This window comes from Peromyscus leucopus, chromosome 16_21 (genome assembly GCF_004664715.2).
Source record: "Peromyscus leucopus breed LL Stock chromosome 16_21, UCI_PerLeu_2.1, whole genome shotgun sequence".
Classification (NCBI taxonomy): domain Eukaryota; kingdom Metazoa; phylum Chordata; class Mammalia; order Rodentia; family Cricetidae; genus Peromyscus; species Peromyscus leucopus.
Genome location: NC_051084.1, coordinates 38,097,314 through 38,111,900, shown reverse-complemented (window position 1 = coordinate 38,111,900; position 14,587 = coordinate 38,097,314). Strand labels below are relative to the sequence as shown.

The 14,587-nt window shown below is 51.2% G+C and overlaps 1 protein-coding gene across 1 annotated transcript in view; it reads left to right on the top strand.

Annotated features, from left to right (window-relative positions):
- The window catches only part of Tmem131 (transmembrane protein 131), a 162,231-nt gene that overhangs the window by 143,762 nt on the left and 3,882 nt on the right, over window positions 1-14,587 (top strand). The window contains exons 32-36 of the mRNA XM_028865673.2: window positions 3,122-3,300; window positions 5,923-6,050; window positions 8,713-8,837; window positions 9,020-9,169; window positions 14,080-14,245. Coding sequence (XP_028721506.1) covers window positions 3,122-3,300; window positions 5,923-6,050; window positions 8,713-8,837; window positions 9,020-9,169; window positions 14,080-14,245 — 748 coding nt within the window. The remainder of the gene's footprint in view (window positions 1-3,121; window positions 3,301-5,922; window positions 6,051-8,712; window positions 8,838-9,019; window positions 9,170-14,079; window positions 14,246-14,587) is intronic.

Below are 14,587 nucleotides of genomic sequence, written 5' to 3'. Positions count from 1 at the left end.
ATGCATTTAGTTCAGCTTCAGAAGTCTCCATTGTAGTTGGTTGTTTTTTACTCTTTACTCTTTTTTGGACCCACCACTCAGCTCCCAAATAAATCGTACGGAGTCTTTCTTTCTTTCTTTTTTTTTTTTTTAAGATTTATTTATTTATTATGTACACAGAAGAGGGTGCCAGATCTCATTACAGATGTTTGTGAGCCACCATGTGGGTGCTGGAAATTGAACTCAGGACCTCTGGAAGAACAGTAGGTGCTCTTAACCTCTGAGCTATCTCTCCAGCCCCACATGGAGTCTTACTTTCTTATGAGTGCTCAGCCTTAGCTTGGCTTGTTTCTAGCCAGGTTTTCTTAACTTAAATTATCCCATCTATCTTTTGCCTCTAGGCTTTCCCCTTTCTCTATTTCTATATATCTTTTCTTTCCCTCTTATTTTGTGTCTGGCTGGGTGGCTGGCCTCTGGCATCTTCCTCTCCTCCTTTTCTAGTTCCTCAATCTCTCTTCCCAGATTTCTCCTTCTATTTTCTCTGCCTGCCAGCCCCACCTATCCTTTCTCCTGCCTTTCTATTGACCATTCAGCTCTTTATTAGACTAGTCAGGTGCTTTAGACAGGCACAGTAACACAGCTTCACAGAGTTAAACAAATGCAACATAGAAGAATGCAGCACACCTTTGCATCATTAAACAAATGTTCCACGGCATAAACAAATGTAACATAACTTAAAATAATATTTGACAACACCTCATAGTCTTTCAGTTTCAACAGAGTTTAAAAAATCCAAAGTCTTAAGGACTCAAAGCGGTCTCTTAACTGTAACCCCCATAAAATAAAGCAAAACACATACTTCCAACATACATTGGCACAGAATATATATTATCATTCCAAAAGGGAGGAAAGGGAGCATAGTGAGGAAATACTGGACCAAAGCAAGACTGAGAACCAGCTGGGCAAGCTCTGTAGCTCCTTGTCCAGTGTCAAAGGGCTTACATGGCTCTGCCCTTCCAGCTTTGCTGAGGACAAGTCACTTCCCTCTTGTGGGTTGCTTCCACTTCCTGCGTGTAGCTCTCTCTGGCTGGCGTCCTACAGCTCTGTTGTTGTAGGGCTTTGGGGTCCCTAAGGCAATCCCGGCCTTTTACTCCTGTATTCTTTATGACTCTCAAGCCAGAACCACAAACAGCTGGTTGATGAAGCTCCGCTGCCTGTGTGGGATGGAACCTGCCCCCTCCTTGAATTACATTTGCATGAGCTTTGACTTGTTGATTTGGGGGGGCCAGAAGAGATCTAGGGCTAAGGGACTCTTTCCTTTCCCAAGTTGAAGGATCAGCTGGTGGGGACTTGCCCTGAGGTACCACTTCCTTAATCCATTTTGCATCAGGCCTTGAAACTTCTCATCTTTTTAGCATAGGATTTGGCTCCAACATTCAGTTTGCTGGGGCTTTCTTTTTCTTCAAGTTGTACATTTTGATTTTCTTTTTGCCCTACTTACTCTTTTTCATTGTAGAACTGCATGAAAGTAGTCACTAGTAACCATGAGAAAGAATCGACATTAGGCTGTCTGGAAATCTCCTTTGCCAACAAAAGTAGACCGGAACTCTTCAGCCTCAAGCAGATTCTTCAGGGCAAAAAGTAACCATTCTATGCCAAAATATCACAAGAATGGTCACTAAGGTTCTTTCCCTTTCCCTGAAACCTCTCGAGCTTGGGCCTCCATAGTCCACCTTGACCCCAGCACTACTGTCTTCCAAGCTCCCACTAGGCTCGCCCATTGAGCCCCACCTACAGCACTCACCACTTTCTTAATCCAAAGCCCCAGAGTTTTCCACAAACCTCCAGAAAGCAGCATGGTCAGGCCCATCACAGCAGTGTGCCTCTCCATGAAGCCAGAAAAATGAAATTCCAAAGGTGATGGATGGCGTTGGGTGCCAGCATGGTTGAGGAGGGAGGATACACTCATGCAGTACCCAGAAAACGTGTCTTGAATGAGGAGCAGGACAGCAGGAGAGGATTGCCGGAAACCTTCAAAGTACTGAAGACAGAAGTTAATTGTAGAGGCCTAGATGAGGCTGAGGGTATGGCTCAGTGGGGAAGCGCTTGCCAACATGTACCAGACTTCTTTGTTTTTCTAACCGCTTAAGAACGTAAGTTATTCTCCACTCTCAAACCATACAACACAAGCATAGGTCAGATTTAACCCACACCTCGAGTTTGCCACCCCCCATTATAGATGCCGAAATTTTCATCCGCAGAGTGGCCAGGAGCAGGGGCATTGTTTGAGAAAAGCATCAAACGTCAGTGTTCAGGTCAAGTGTGCCGTCACTGTTTTCACTGTTGTGTTTAGAAAGGACGCCTCCCAGAGACTGCTGCTCGAAAGTGTGCCTTCCACAGCTCTGACTGGGTCTGTGGGCTCGAGCTGAGGGGCTGGAATCTGGAGATTTCTCTGCCTCTCTCTAGACTCTGTAGAGCATAGCTCCACGAGGCAAGGCTCTACTTTTTCAGTACTGTATTTCTGGCACCTGGAACATGGCTGAGACTATGTTGTGGTTGCTTCTGGTAGCATCCAGATCGTTTAAAATACTAAGCTTCCTGTTTGACTCTGTACATAGCCAGTGTGACATTACATGGCATTCCTGTGCCAGTGCTGTTCTAAGGGCTTTTGTAATTCCTCACTGTGACCCTGCAAACAGGAAAGGCCAGGATGGGATCCAGCCAGCATGGCTCAGCTACCAGGGTTTTAGCACCTCCAGGTGATGCCAAAGTTCATCTGACAGTTTCCTCACTGATAGTCTCCCCACACATTCCAGAGGCTTTCAGGATTCCTTTCAAAGCTCCATCACTTTCTGGCAGATATTTTCAGGCCAGTTTGCCAGATCAGCCAAGTCTACACATACTCACCAGACTGTACCTGTGAGATGAGTCCAGTGCACGTCAGCTGTGTCTCAACAAAGTCAGCTTTTTAAAACAACCTCCTCATAAAGCCAACCCCAATTTGGACAGTTTTAAGCCAAGAAGGAAAAATCATAGAGAAAGAAGAAACCAGCCCCTCTCTAAACAGAACTTTACAAGTTTGGCTTTGGGTTTGAAGCTTTTTGGATCAAGCTTTGTTATTCCTCTGATTTTCCATCCCCAGGGAAAGGAAAATCTCTTCAACAGCGCAAGGCTAAGCCTCCGAAGAAGCCAGAGGAGAAGGAGAGGCGGGGAAAGGGAAAGCCCCAGGAGGATGAGCTAAAGGACACCCTGGCCGATGACGACAGCTCCTCCACCACCACAGAGACCTCCAACCCCGACACGGAGCCGCTCCTCAGGGAGGTACAAAGTCCTGTCTCGTGTCACTCCTACTGAGCATGTGTCCTCAGTGTTTTCAGGCATGCCTACATCCCTCTCCCTGCAGAAACCAGCCCAGCTCTGGGATCCGATGATGTCATTCACCTGGGGAAGAGCATTTCAAAATATTAGTTAGAACCTGAAACCCTGCTGAAAAGTTAGGGAGCAGCCAGGATAGTAATCACGCTACTTCGTGAAACCTGTTCAGTTCTATAGTCATGCTGGAAACAGGGTTTCAGTGACAGGTCACACCCCAGGTGGGAGCAACAGTAACTCCCAGAGGGAGTAGGGCCCAGATACCATTAGTGGTCACCTGGAACCAGAGCCCAGCCCAGGACACGCTGGCACAAAGTGATGGAACATTCAGAATAATACTGCTGAACACCTGGCATGTCACAGCAGGGCACATGTCCAGCATGTGAGTTGTAAATGCTGTGCAGAGACGCAGGCTCTGGCTCTGCTTTGGCATTTTCCACTTTAGGGGAGTATATTCGGATTTAAGATGGTCTCTGCAGTGCTTCAGGCTGTGGACCAGAATCCGGCTTCTGGTTTCTGTCTAGTGGCCTAAGTGATCCGTTCATAAGCATGCCCAGCTCTGCCCACTGGGTGATTTAACGTTTTTCCTCAGACGCACAAGTACCATCCCACATGTCCTCCTGCCCCCTCTGCCTTTCCTTGCCATTGACCTGGTGCTCTGCCTACTTCCATATAATTTGTAAGTTGTATTGGAGCACTGGACTTGGTTCCTGTTTTAGCAAATAACCAGAGAAGCCAGATACCAGTCACTAGCCTTGGGTGGAGTCCCAGCAGTGTCAGCATCTGGCAAGCATTTTCATCCCAGGACCTTCCCTGCCTACCTTTCCAGCCTCTTTTCTGATCACCCTCAGTGTCTCTTCTTTGGCTAACTCGGCCACCATCATTCTCTCTACCACCTCACTTGTTCATGCCTTCTGTTCCCACATCTTCTGTACCATGTGCCTCCTCACCAACAAAGCTTAGAGCTCACTCCTCCAAGTCCCAGGCCTGCTAGTCCTCCCTTCGAGGCTGCATTTCTTCTGACTGGCCTCAGTGTGCGGGTTGTCCATCTCATGGCATCCCTAGTCTACCCATTCTTTGACCAAATGTGTATTGAGCACCTAAGTGCTAAGGCTTGGGTAGCAGTGCTGGACAGAAGGCCTTGCCCTCTACTTAGCCAGCTCTTGGGCTGGAGAGAGGTGTCTCTGCTGTGAAAGGATAAGGCTCACAGCCTTCCAGAGAGCTCTTGCTCTGTGCCCTGCATCTAACCATGGGTTCAGAAAGTCCCTGAAGGCATAGGATAGGGAGGAGGGTGGCCTGAGGAGCCACTACCTGTTGTTTATGTACTTTCAACAGCTAAGTAAACTGGCCTGCTGAGTTTAGGCTGCCTGTTAACCACACTGAGGACGGACAGATGGTGGGTTATGTTTCTCCCATGCTTGACCCTGACACCCATGGCTGAGCACTTTGCTGAGTGTGCCTTGCCCATCAGCCCAGGTGCTCTGGGTCAGTGTGATGACGAACCAGGTTGTGTTTGGTACACCACCCACTATGTGCGCAGCTTCCTAGGCAGCATCAGCAGTCTTTGAGTGGATTCACAGCCTGGTCAGGAGACAGCTCCTCTGAGCTCATATGTGGATATGTTAACATGTCACATTACTCTAAAAATGCTCACTGCAGCAATGGTGGCCAGTTGTGTAGTATGGACTTTACGGTGCAGCTTTAATTGCCTAGGCAAGCTGCTCAGTCAGGCCAGGCCTAAGAAATCCTCTGGGCTCTGCCATGGCCAGGGGACATTTTCACGATACAGGCCACACTGCTGCCATGTGTGTCTCTCTCTCAAGGCTTGATGGCCCGGGGGAAGAGACTTTGTCTCCCTGGTAACCCCACTGCCTGGCACCAAGCTGATAGCCAGTAAATGTGAGCTGAGTAAGTGAATGGGTCTTCGTGCTCTGCCTCCTGGTGCAGCACGTGGGGAGCCGTACACCTACCACAGCGCTGTGGCTAGTTGCAGTGGAGCCGCCAGGTGCCTCCCAGATGCAGTCTGGGCTGAGCTTTGTGCGAGGGGTACCACATGCTGCTGCAAGTGTTTGGCTTTGCAGCAGTCTTGGCTGGATCTTTCTTATAAACGGAGACAAGATTTTACTGCCTGTACTTTAATAAGAAGCTACTAATGGCTGCTGCCACTGCCCACCTTCTTGTTAGGACATGCATGTAAACCTAAATGACCTTTATAATTCACACTCATCAGAATACCATTACACTAAATTAAAAGCAGCTGCAAAATTGACAGCTACAACAGATTTCAAGAAAGGCGGTCAGGGGGACAGATGTGATGGTATATACCTTTAATCCCAGCACTCAGGAAGCCCAGGCAGGTGAACGTTGAGCTCAAGGCCCAGCCTGGTCTACATAGAAAGTTCCAGGCCAGCAAGGAGCTCCACAGTGAGGCTCTGTCTGAAAGGGCGGTTATTATTTCTGGGTATTTGACATGTATAGCTGTTACCTTAGGCTTTGTGTCTTCATCTCAAGTAAAACCATTTTCAGTCATTCTGTCAATCCTCTGAGCAACTACATATGCATCTTTTACAGGACACAGAAAGGCAAAAGGGAAAACAAGCCATGCCAGAAAAACACGAAAGCGACATGTCTCAAGTGAAGCAAAAAAGCAAAAAGCTTTTAAATGTTAAGAAAGAGATCCCAACAGATGTGAAAGTCAGGTGAGTGCAGAGACACAGCGAGTGTCATGGGTCGCTGCTGGAGCCAGGCATCACTCTAGTCACTTTCTAGGGGGGCTGGACCCCAAAAGCCAAGGGCTGCCTGTCTAGCATCTACACTGTCACTGGTTAGGGACATCCACCTGCTTCTGATGCCCGGTGTGTAGAGGGCAGGGTTAGCAATCTGTTGAGAGTTGGGTTGAATTTGTTCGCAGGCCGAGGGCCATTTCAGTTGTGCACAGAGGTAACGGTAAGATTTATTTATCATGTATACAGTATTCTGCCTGCATGTGTCCCTGCAGGCCAGCAGAGGGCACCAGATCTCATTACAGATGGCTGTGAGCCACCATGTGGGTGCTGGGAATTGAACTCGGGACCTCTGGAAGAGCAGTCAGTGCTCTTAACCTCTGAGCCATCTCTCCAGCCCGATTGTTCATATTTTCATTCAACTGCGTTAGCATCCTCGGATGAACTGATTTCAGTGTTAGCACCGCGGGAGCTGATGCAGAGGAAGGTGGGGAAGACGTGGGAAGGAAGGGCGAAGCCATGTCGTGTCAGTGTTAGTCTGAGCCTCAGATTTACAAGGAGCACCTCAGAGATTGTCCCAGACAGGCTACTGCGGTCTTGATGGCTGTGGCCCGCTCTCTTTTCCTCCAGGCCCGGGGCCTGAGCTGCCCTGACTGCTGTTGTCTACTGATTTTTCTCAAATCAGTGGACCATTATTAGGTGCGATCTTGAAGACTCTCTCACCCTTGTAGACAGAGTCACTTCACGTCGGTTGACTATGGTCCATTTTACTCAAAAGCCTTAAACTTTTTCTAGAAACCATCTGGCTTAATTTAGAAATATCGCGTTAGCAAAAAATAAAATAGTTTGGCACCTTTTTCTCTTAAAAGCCCATTAATTTTACAGTGGCAGAGTGAAGCTTTGTAAAATAGACGCCCCCAGCATTACAGATGACTTTCCCAATAGGACCCACCCAGCCTCCCCAAGGGGCTGGGTGTCCGTGTCTGTCGAGTCTTCCGCCATTTTTAGAATGTGGGGTTGTAAAGTAACCGTGTCAGCCAGAAGTGGAAGAAGCGCAGAGGGCTGTGTACACTGTGGTGATGGTAGTCATGCGGGAAATGGGGGGGGGGGGGGCGGGGATTGGTTTGGTTTGGTTTGGTTCCAGTTTGTTATACTACTTAAAATTTTATTTATCTGGGCTAACAGAAACCGTCTGGTTTGTTTGGTTTGGTATCTCTTTAACTAACTTCAGAAATACTTATGGAGCCTGCCATGGTGCCACACACACCTTTAATCCAGCACTTGGGAGGCAGAGGCACGCAGTTTTTGTGAGTTGAAGGGAGATCCTGTCTCAGAGAGAGAAAGAGAGAGAGAGAATGAGAATTTTGTGACATATGCAAAAACAAATGTCCTTTGACCCCAGTCCCTTATAAATATAGCTAAACAAGTTTCTTGAAATGGGTGTGCTTCATGTGAAGTCACACTTTGCCTTCTTTATTTTCTTGGTTTGCTGGGGAGTAGGAGAGCCATGAGTATTTGGGGGCCCCTGGGTCTGGGAAGGTAGAACTATTCGAGCCTTTGAACTGTGATGTGAATCAGTATGGTGGTTTATTTTATACCTAAAACCTAACAGGAATTGGCAGCACCCTAGAAATGAGAACTTGGGGTGCGAGTGGAGTCAAGATGGGGGATATAAAGAACTTAAGGGCCAGAGCAGGGTAGGGGTCTGAGGGATGTGCTGAGGCCACACACACAGGGTTGGGGACAGGAAGCACAGCTCTAAAAACACCTGAGCAAAGCTGAGTATGGCTGTGCATTTGGTGCTTCTAGCTACTCAAAGGGTGAAGAGAATCAAAACTCAGGGGCTAGCCTGAGCTGCACAGCAATTTCACAGCCAGCTTAGATGACTCAATAGGTCTCTGCTCAAATATAAAGAAAATGTTGAAGATGTAGTTCAGGGGGAGAGAAAGTGAGCAGCATACACAAAGCCCTAGATTTAATACCCAGCACTGGAAAAGAAGAAAATAAAATAAAATGTGCATAGGCTTCACATATCTGTGCCCAAAAGTAAGCCTTTGGCTTTTCTGCCGTTAACAGCCAACACTGGTGATTCTCCCCCAGGGGCCACTGCCTAGCTGTAGCCAGCCTCCCAGATCCACCTTGGTAGGTGTCCCAGAAGCAGCTTTGTAAAGAACACCTTTGTTACCCTCAGGCAGTACTGCTCCTGCTACCTTACTTAAGCTAATACCTAGTTCTGCAGTGGCTGGAACTAGGCTCCAGCTCTTTGTCAGATCTCTGTTGGAAAATACATTCAGGGCTCCACGGTGGCAGAAGTCCTGGAGAGACTCACCCGAAGCACAGCTGCCCTTGCTGGCTCCGTGCCGCAAGTTCATGCACACATTTCCCGGAGCAGGCATTCAGATCCCTCATCTGTCTCCAAATATGCACCTCAGCACACTGTCTGCACTTAAGACAGCAGAGGTTAGGCACACGCACACGCACCAGCAGTCCCAGAATGTTTAGAGCACAGAACTGGGCAGGAAACCCTGTCAACAAGGCATGCAGTTGAACTATGGGATAATTATGCTCTGAATGACATACACCCTTGCTCCAAACAACAGGATAAATTGGTTTTATTGCATCCTTGTTTTTCTTTCAGTTCCTTCGAACTCCCATATAACCCCTCACTGGAAAATAAACAGCGTAGAAATCTCCCAACCAAGATTCCTCTTCCAACTACACTAACGAGTGGATCCAAATCACGAAATTCCCAGAAAACAAAAGGTATTGTCATGTTGATCACAGAGATGTTTTCATGATTCATTGTTTTCATAACCATCAGTGGCTGGTAGTCAGTCACTAGCTGCTAGCTGTATTATGAAGCCAAGGCCATGTTTAGGATTCAATGAAGCAGACTCAGGAAAGCAAACCCTCCCCATTAACTTTCCTTTCTGATTTCTATGCAGGTACAAATAAGTTAGTGGACAACAGGCCAGCTGGCCTTTCGAAATTCCTCCCCAGCAGTCAAGAACTGGGGAGTACCAGTAGCTCCGAGGGTGAGAAAGACTCTCCCCCACCAGAGTGGGACGCTGTGCCAGTTCACAAGCCCAGCAGCTGTAAGTAGGGGGGTAGCAGCCGCTGGGTTCCAGGAGCTGCCCCCAGCTCCAGGTGCTGCAGCAGGCTGGGGATGTTTTCAGAAGAGATCGTTGTGGGTGGCCCCACTACAGCCAACCTCAACTAGCCAGCAAGAGCCCAGGGTGCAGCTGTCTGGCCAGGGCAAGGGATGCTGCTGGAGCCGGGGTGTTGACACCAGGGAAAGTAATAGGGGGTTCACAGTAGGGCTCTTGGCTCCAGGGAGCTGGTGTGTCAGCACCTTTCTCTGCCTGGAGAGGAGAGGGACCATCCACAGGTGCTTTGCTCTCTAGGAGTGTGACCCCACAGAGTGCAGTGCTCTGCGGAGATGCATTCACTCCCAGCTTTCCTTACACACCTGTGTGCGTGTTTCTCACCCCCTTCCTGACCTTGCCTCAGATTTGGTAAGCCCGCTCTACTGAGGGAAGGTAGAAATCTCACTCGTCCTTTCAGCCTGACATGGAGACCAAAGAACCAAGAAAAGGAGGTCCTAAGAGAGTAGTTCTCAGCCTGGGTGCTGCAGTCGCTTTGGGGGTGGAACAGCCCTTCCACGGGGGTCACACATCAGAGAGTTACATTACGATTTATAGTAGTAGAACAATGAGTTCTGAAGGAGCAGTGAGCATAATTTTGTGGTTGGGGTCACTGCACCATGAAGAACTGTATTGAAGGGTCACAGCACCAGGAAGGTTGAGAACCACTGTCCTAGGAGCAGGGCTGGGTCGGGGGAGACAAACTGTCCCAGCTCTAGCACCGACATCCATCCCCTCACCGTTGTGGGAGCGCGGACCTGCACTGGCTGCTTTGTGCCGAGGAGGAAATGAGAAGCAGGGGTGCAGTCGGGTTGAGTAGTGAAGGTTAAGAGGAGGCCCGGGTACTCGAAGCGCTGGGTCAGCTGAGGGGGAAGAAGCTGAACTTTGAGGTGAGGTGCTCACCAAGCACGCCACCTTGACCTTTGCACCTAAATGCATGAACCAAACATGCTCCATGGAGTCTGGTGCCACAGTTTGCCATCAGACGGTCCTTAGCTTTTCGAAGGTAGTAAGAAATGCAAGTCTGGTCATCCCGGAGGTCATGAACTAGTGGTACATACCTGTTGGGAGAATGATTGTCTCCTTAGAGTTCCCTGGAACTTTGGGGCCTTCCTTTGCACCAAGGAAGCAGGACCGTGCTCCCCAGGTCCCGTTTCATAGGACTGTTCTGAGGCCAGTAGGTGAAGCTCTTGGATGTAACTGAACAAATTCGTGGAACTGAGCACCAGAGAGGAGGGGTGCCAGCCTTCTAGACATTGACCCTGACCAGCAGCTAGCCACAGTGGGAAGGCCAGTGGGCTCCAGCTCCATGGGATTTCGGGCCGAGAGCTCTGCCAAGTCCTCCCGGCCAGAGCTCCCGGCCAGCTGGAGGGAAAGCTGATGCAAGGCCCGCGTCTGTACCGCCTTTGTGCTTCTGCTGGAGAAGACCTGGTCCCGAGCGAGCCCTGTGCCTGCTCTCCCCACCATGCTCTCTGCATAGCTCGGCCAGGGCTGCGCTGCCCCTGACGTGGCCAGAGGAGCCAGAAGAGTGTCCATCTTTCCTAGGTCACACCTCCAAGTGTCTGTTAGCAGGACACTGCTGACTTCAGAGCCCTTCGGTCGTCCCACTGAGTCCGAGTTAGGTCAAGGCAGTTGTCACAGGCACGGTGTCCCGTGTATAATGGGTCGTATCCACTTGGCAGCCCTTAGCTGGAGCTTTGTCTTGATGAGGTTTCTGTTGCTGTGAGGAAACACTATGACCATAAGCGACTGGGGGAGGGGTGTTTTCTTACACTTCCACATCACGGTCTATCTTCAAAGGCAGTCATGGCAGGAACTCAAGCTGGATAGGAACCAGGGAGCAGGAGCTGATGCAGAGGCAACGGAGAGGAGTACTGCTTGCTGCCTTGCTCTCTGTTTGATTTGTTAAGCATCCCGGACCATCTTGGGGGTAGGGGATAGTACCTGCAGCCAAAGGCTCTCTAACTGCATGAAGTGATGAGTTTGGGCCTCCTCTCTTCTCCGGCTTCAGGCCTTATTCCAGAAGGCTTGTTCTGACCTCCTCAGTTTCATCCCATCTGCATTTGTCAAGTGCACCTGCCCTGCTGAGCCTGTCCACACTAGCTTCCCTAGGGCAGCGCTCAGGAGAAACAAGCCAGCAGAGGGCGCTAGCCAGCTTTTCTGCCGTGAACAACCCAAAAGGAAAGCTGTCTGGGCTCCCAGTGGCAGGACCAGTCCACGGCCAGCTGACGGGTGCTTTTAGGTCTGTAGCAGAGCAGAAAGCATGGCAGAAGGGTGTGGCAGAGCAGAGCTGCTCAACTCCTGACACCCTGGAAGCAGAGAGAAGAGGGTCTAGGGAGAGATGTGCCCTTCAAGGTCACACCCCAGCTTCCTAACAGTTAGGAAGCTACTAGATTAACAGCCCTCACACTGAGCACTGCTGCTGGACCAAGCCTCCAACACTTTCCTGCTCTAAGATTTCCTCCCCAGACCATCCCAGAGCATAGCCTGCACCAGTATTGATCTTTCACCAGGGGAAGGTCAGAAAAGGGGCCACAGGAGGAGAGCAGGAGAGGTTCTGAGCATTTGTACAGAAGTCACCCTTCAACAGCAGTGTGTCAGGTGAGCCCTGGGTGTGGACAGCAGCAGTGTGTCAGGTGAGCCCTGGGTGTGGACAGCAGCAGTGTGTCAGGTGAGCCCTGGGTGTGGACAGCAGCAGTGTGTCAGGTGAGCACTGGGTGTGGACAGCAGCAGTGTGTCAGGTGAGCCCTGGGTGTGGACAGCAGCAGTGTGTCAGGTGAGCCCTGGGTGTGGACAGCAGCAGTGTGTCAGGTGAGCACTGGGTGTGGACAGCAGCAGTGTGTCAGGTGAGCCCTGGGTGTGGACAGCAGCAGTGTGTCAGGTGAGCCCTGGGTGTGGACAGCAGCAGTGTGTCAGGTGAGCCCTGGGTGTGGACAGCAGCAGTGTGTCAGGTGAGCACTGGGCGTGGACAGCAGCAGTGTGTCAGGTGAGCCCTGGGTGTGGACAGCAGCAGTGTGTCAGGTGAGCCCTGGGTGTGGACAGCAGCAGTGTGTCAGGTGAGCCCTGGGTGTGGACAGCAGCAGTGTGTCAGGTGAGCCCTGGGTGTGGACAGCAGCAGTGTGTCAGGTGAGCCCTGGGTGTGGACAGCAGCAGTGTGTCAGGTGAGCCCTGGGTGTGGACAGCAGCAGTGTGTCAGGTGAGCCCTGGGTGTGGACAGCAGCAGTGTGTGAGGTGAGCACTGGGTGTGGACAGCAGCAGTGTGTCAGGTGAGCCCTGGGTGTGGACAGCAGCAGTGTGTCAGGTGAGCCCTGGGTGTGGACAGCAGCAGTGTGTCAGGTGAGCCCTGGGTGTGGACAGCAGCAGTGTGTCAGGTGAGCCCTGGGTGTGGACAGCAGCAGTGTGTCAGGTGAGCCCTGGGTGTGGACAGCAGCAGTGTGTCAGGTGAGCCCTGGGTGTGGACAGCAGCAGTGTGTCAGGTGAGCCCTGGGTGTGGACAGCAGCAGTGTGTCAGGTGAGCCCTGGGTGTGGACAGCAGCAGTGTGTCAGGTGAGCCCTGGGTGTGGACAGCAGCAGTGTGTCAGGTGAGCCTGGGTGTGGACAGCAGCAGTGTGTCAGGTGAGCCCTGGGTGTGGACAGCAGCAGTGTGTCAGGTGAGCCCTGGGTGTGGACAGCAGCAGTGTGTCAGGTGAGCCCTGGGTGTGGACAGCAGCAGTGTGTCAGGTGAGCCCTGGGTGTGGACAGCAGCAGTGTGTGAGGTGAGCACTGGGTGTGGACAGCAGCAGTGTGTCAGGTGAGCCCTGGGTGTGGACAGCAGCAGTGTGTCAGGTGAGCCCTGGGTGTGGACAGCAGCAGTGTGTCAGGTGAGCCCTGGGTGTGGACAGCAGCAGTGTGTCAGGTGAGCCCTGGGTGTGGACAGCAGCAGTGTGTCAGGTGAGCCCTGGGTGTGGACAGCAGCAGTGTGTCAGGTGAGCCCTGGGTGTGGACAGCAGCAGTGTGTCAGGTGAGCCCTGGGTGTGGACAGCAGCAGTGTGTCAGGTGAGCACTGGGTGTGGACAGCAGCAGGGCAACAACAGAGCAGCCGGCCCCCTTGTGGCCAGGAGTGAAGGTGGACAGGCTGCAGGCTAAGGAACGAGAACGGTGTCAGTGCCACTGGCATGGAATCATCACAGAGCAGTCTGTAGTTCCAGAAGCAGGGCAGACTCGGGAGGGTGGGGAAGTGGGCACTGGAGCCTGTGGGGTGCTGTGCAGAGGTGGGCGAACCCCCCCCCATGCACCCCCATTAGGAGCAGCCCCAGGGTGCACAGTAGCGGTGTGAAGTGATAGATTTCCTGTTAATGACTCCTGTTTCCAGTTGAGTGCAGACATGGCATCAGAATACTTTTCTCAAGTGTTTAAAGCAGCTGGATAGACGTTCTGTTTCAGGGCCAAGAATACACTGAGAGCTCGCAGCCTCGCAGACCAGGGCCACAGCTGCCCCTTCACACTGAGGCTGAGAGAAGGGGTCTCGCTGGACTTGAGGACAAGTGCGCTTTACTTGCTGCAAGTTAGCCCTGGGAGAAGGCACAGCCTCCCTCGGGTGGGTCCCCTGGCAGTGGCTTCAGCTGCGCATGGGGTGGCAGTGAAGAGGGCGACTACCCTGTCCTTCATCTGTGGAGCAAGCGTCTGCGTTCCCTGAAAGCCCAGGGCACAGAGAGATTCGAATCTCCCCTCTCTTTGGCACCTCTGAAGGGAACGCACAAGAGACTCGCTTTGTGTTCTTTATAGAAGCACTTGAATTTCACAGTTTTAGAATATCGAAAATAACTATTTTGAAGAGTCCAGATTAAAATGTCACATTCACGGGACCTTTTGTTCATTTCCAGCCACTGACAGTCTTTACAAGCTGTCTCTGCAAACCCTCAATGCGGACATTTTCTTAAAACACCACCAGACCTCACCAACAGCGGCCTCCTCTCCATCTCCGCCCACCGCTCCCTGCCCGTTCACGTCCCGTGGCAGCTACAGCAGCATTGTCAACAGCTCCAGCAGGTAGGCCCACGCCAGCACCCGTTGTCACGGTGACACTTAGCAGCCACACCCTCAGCCTGGCAGACCCATGTTCCATCATTAGGTCCCTTACCTGGGGGCAGCTCTTCCTGTTAGAGGCTCCCGACCCAGCAGTGATCTTACTCTGTCCACGCACAAGTCTGTTAAGTCTTCTAGAATTGTGTTCTCATCCAAGAGCCAGGCAAGCTTTAACCTAAAGGACAGAGCAGTGACTTGAAGACACCGGTTATTGACTTTGGCTTTGCAGCCAGAAGGATTTGTGACCGTGTGTAAGGTGCCGTGTAAGTGACATGTGCTCAGAGGCAGGTGGCGTCCCTCTGTACC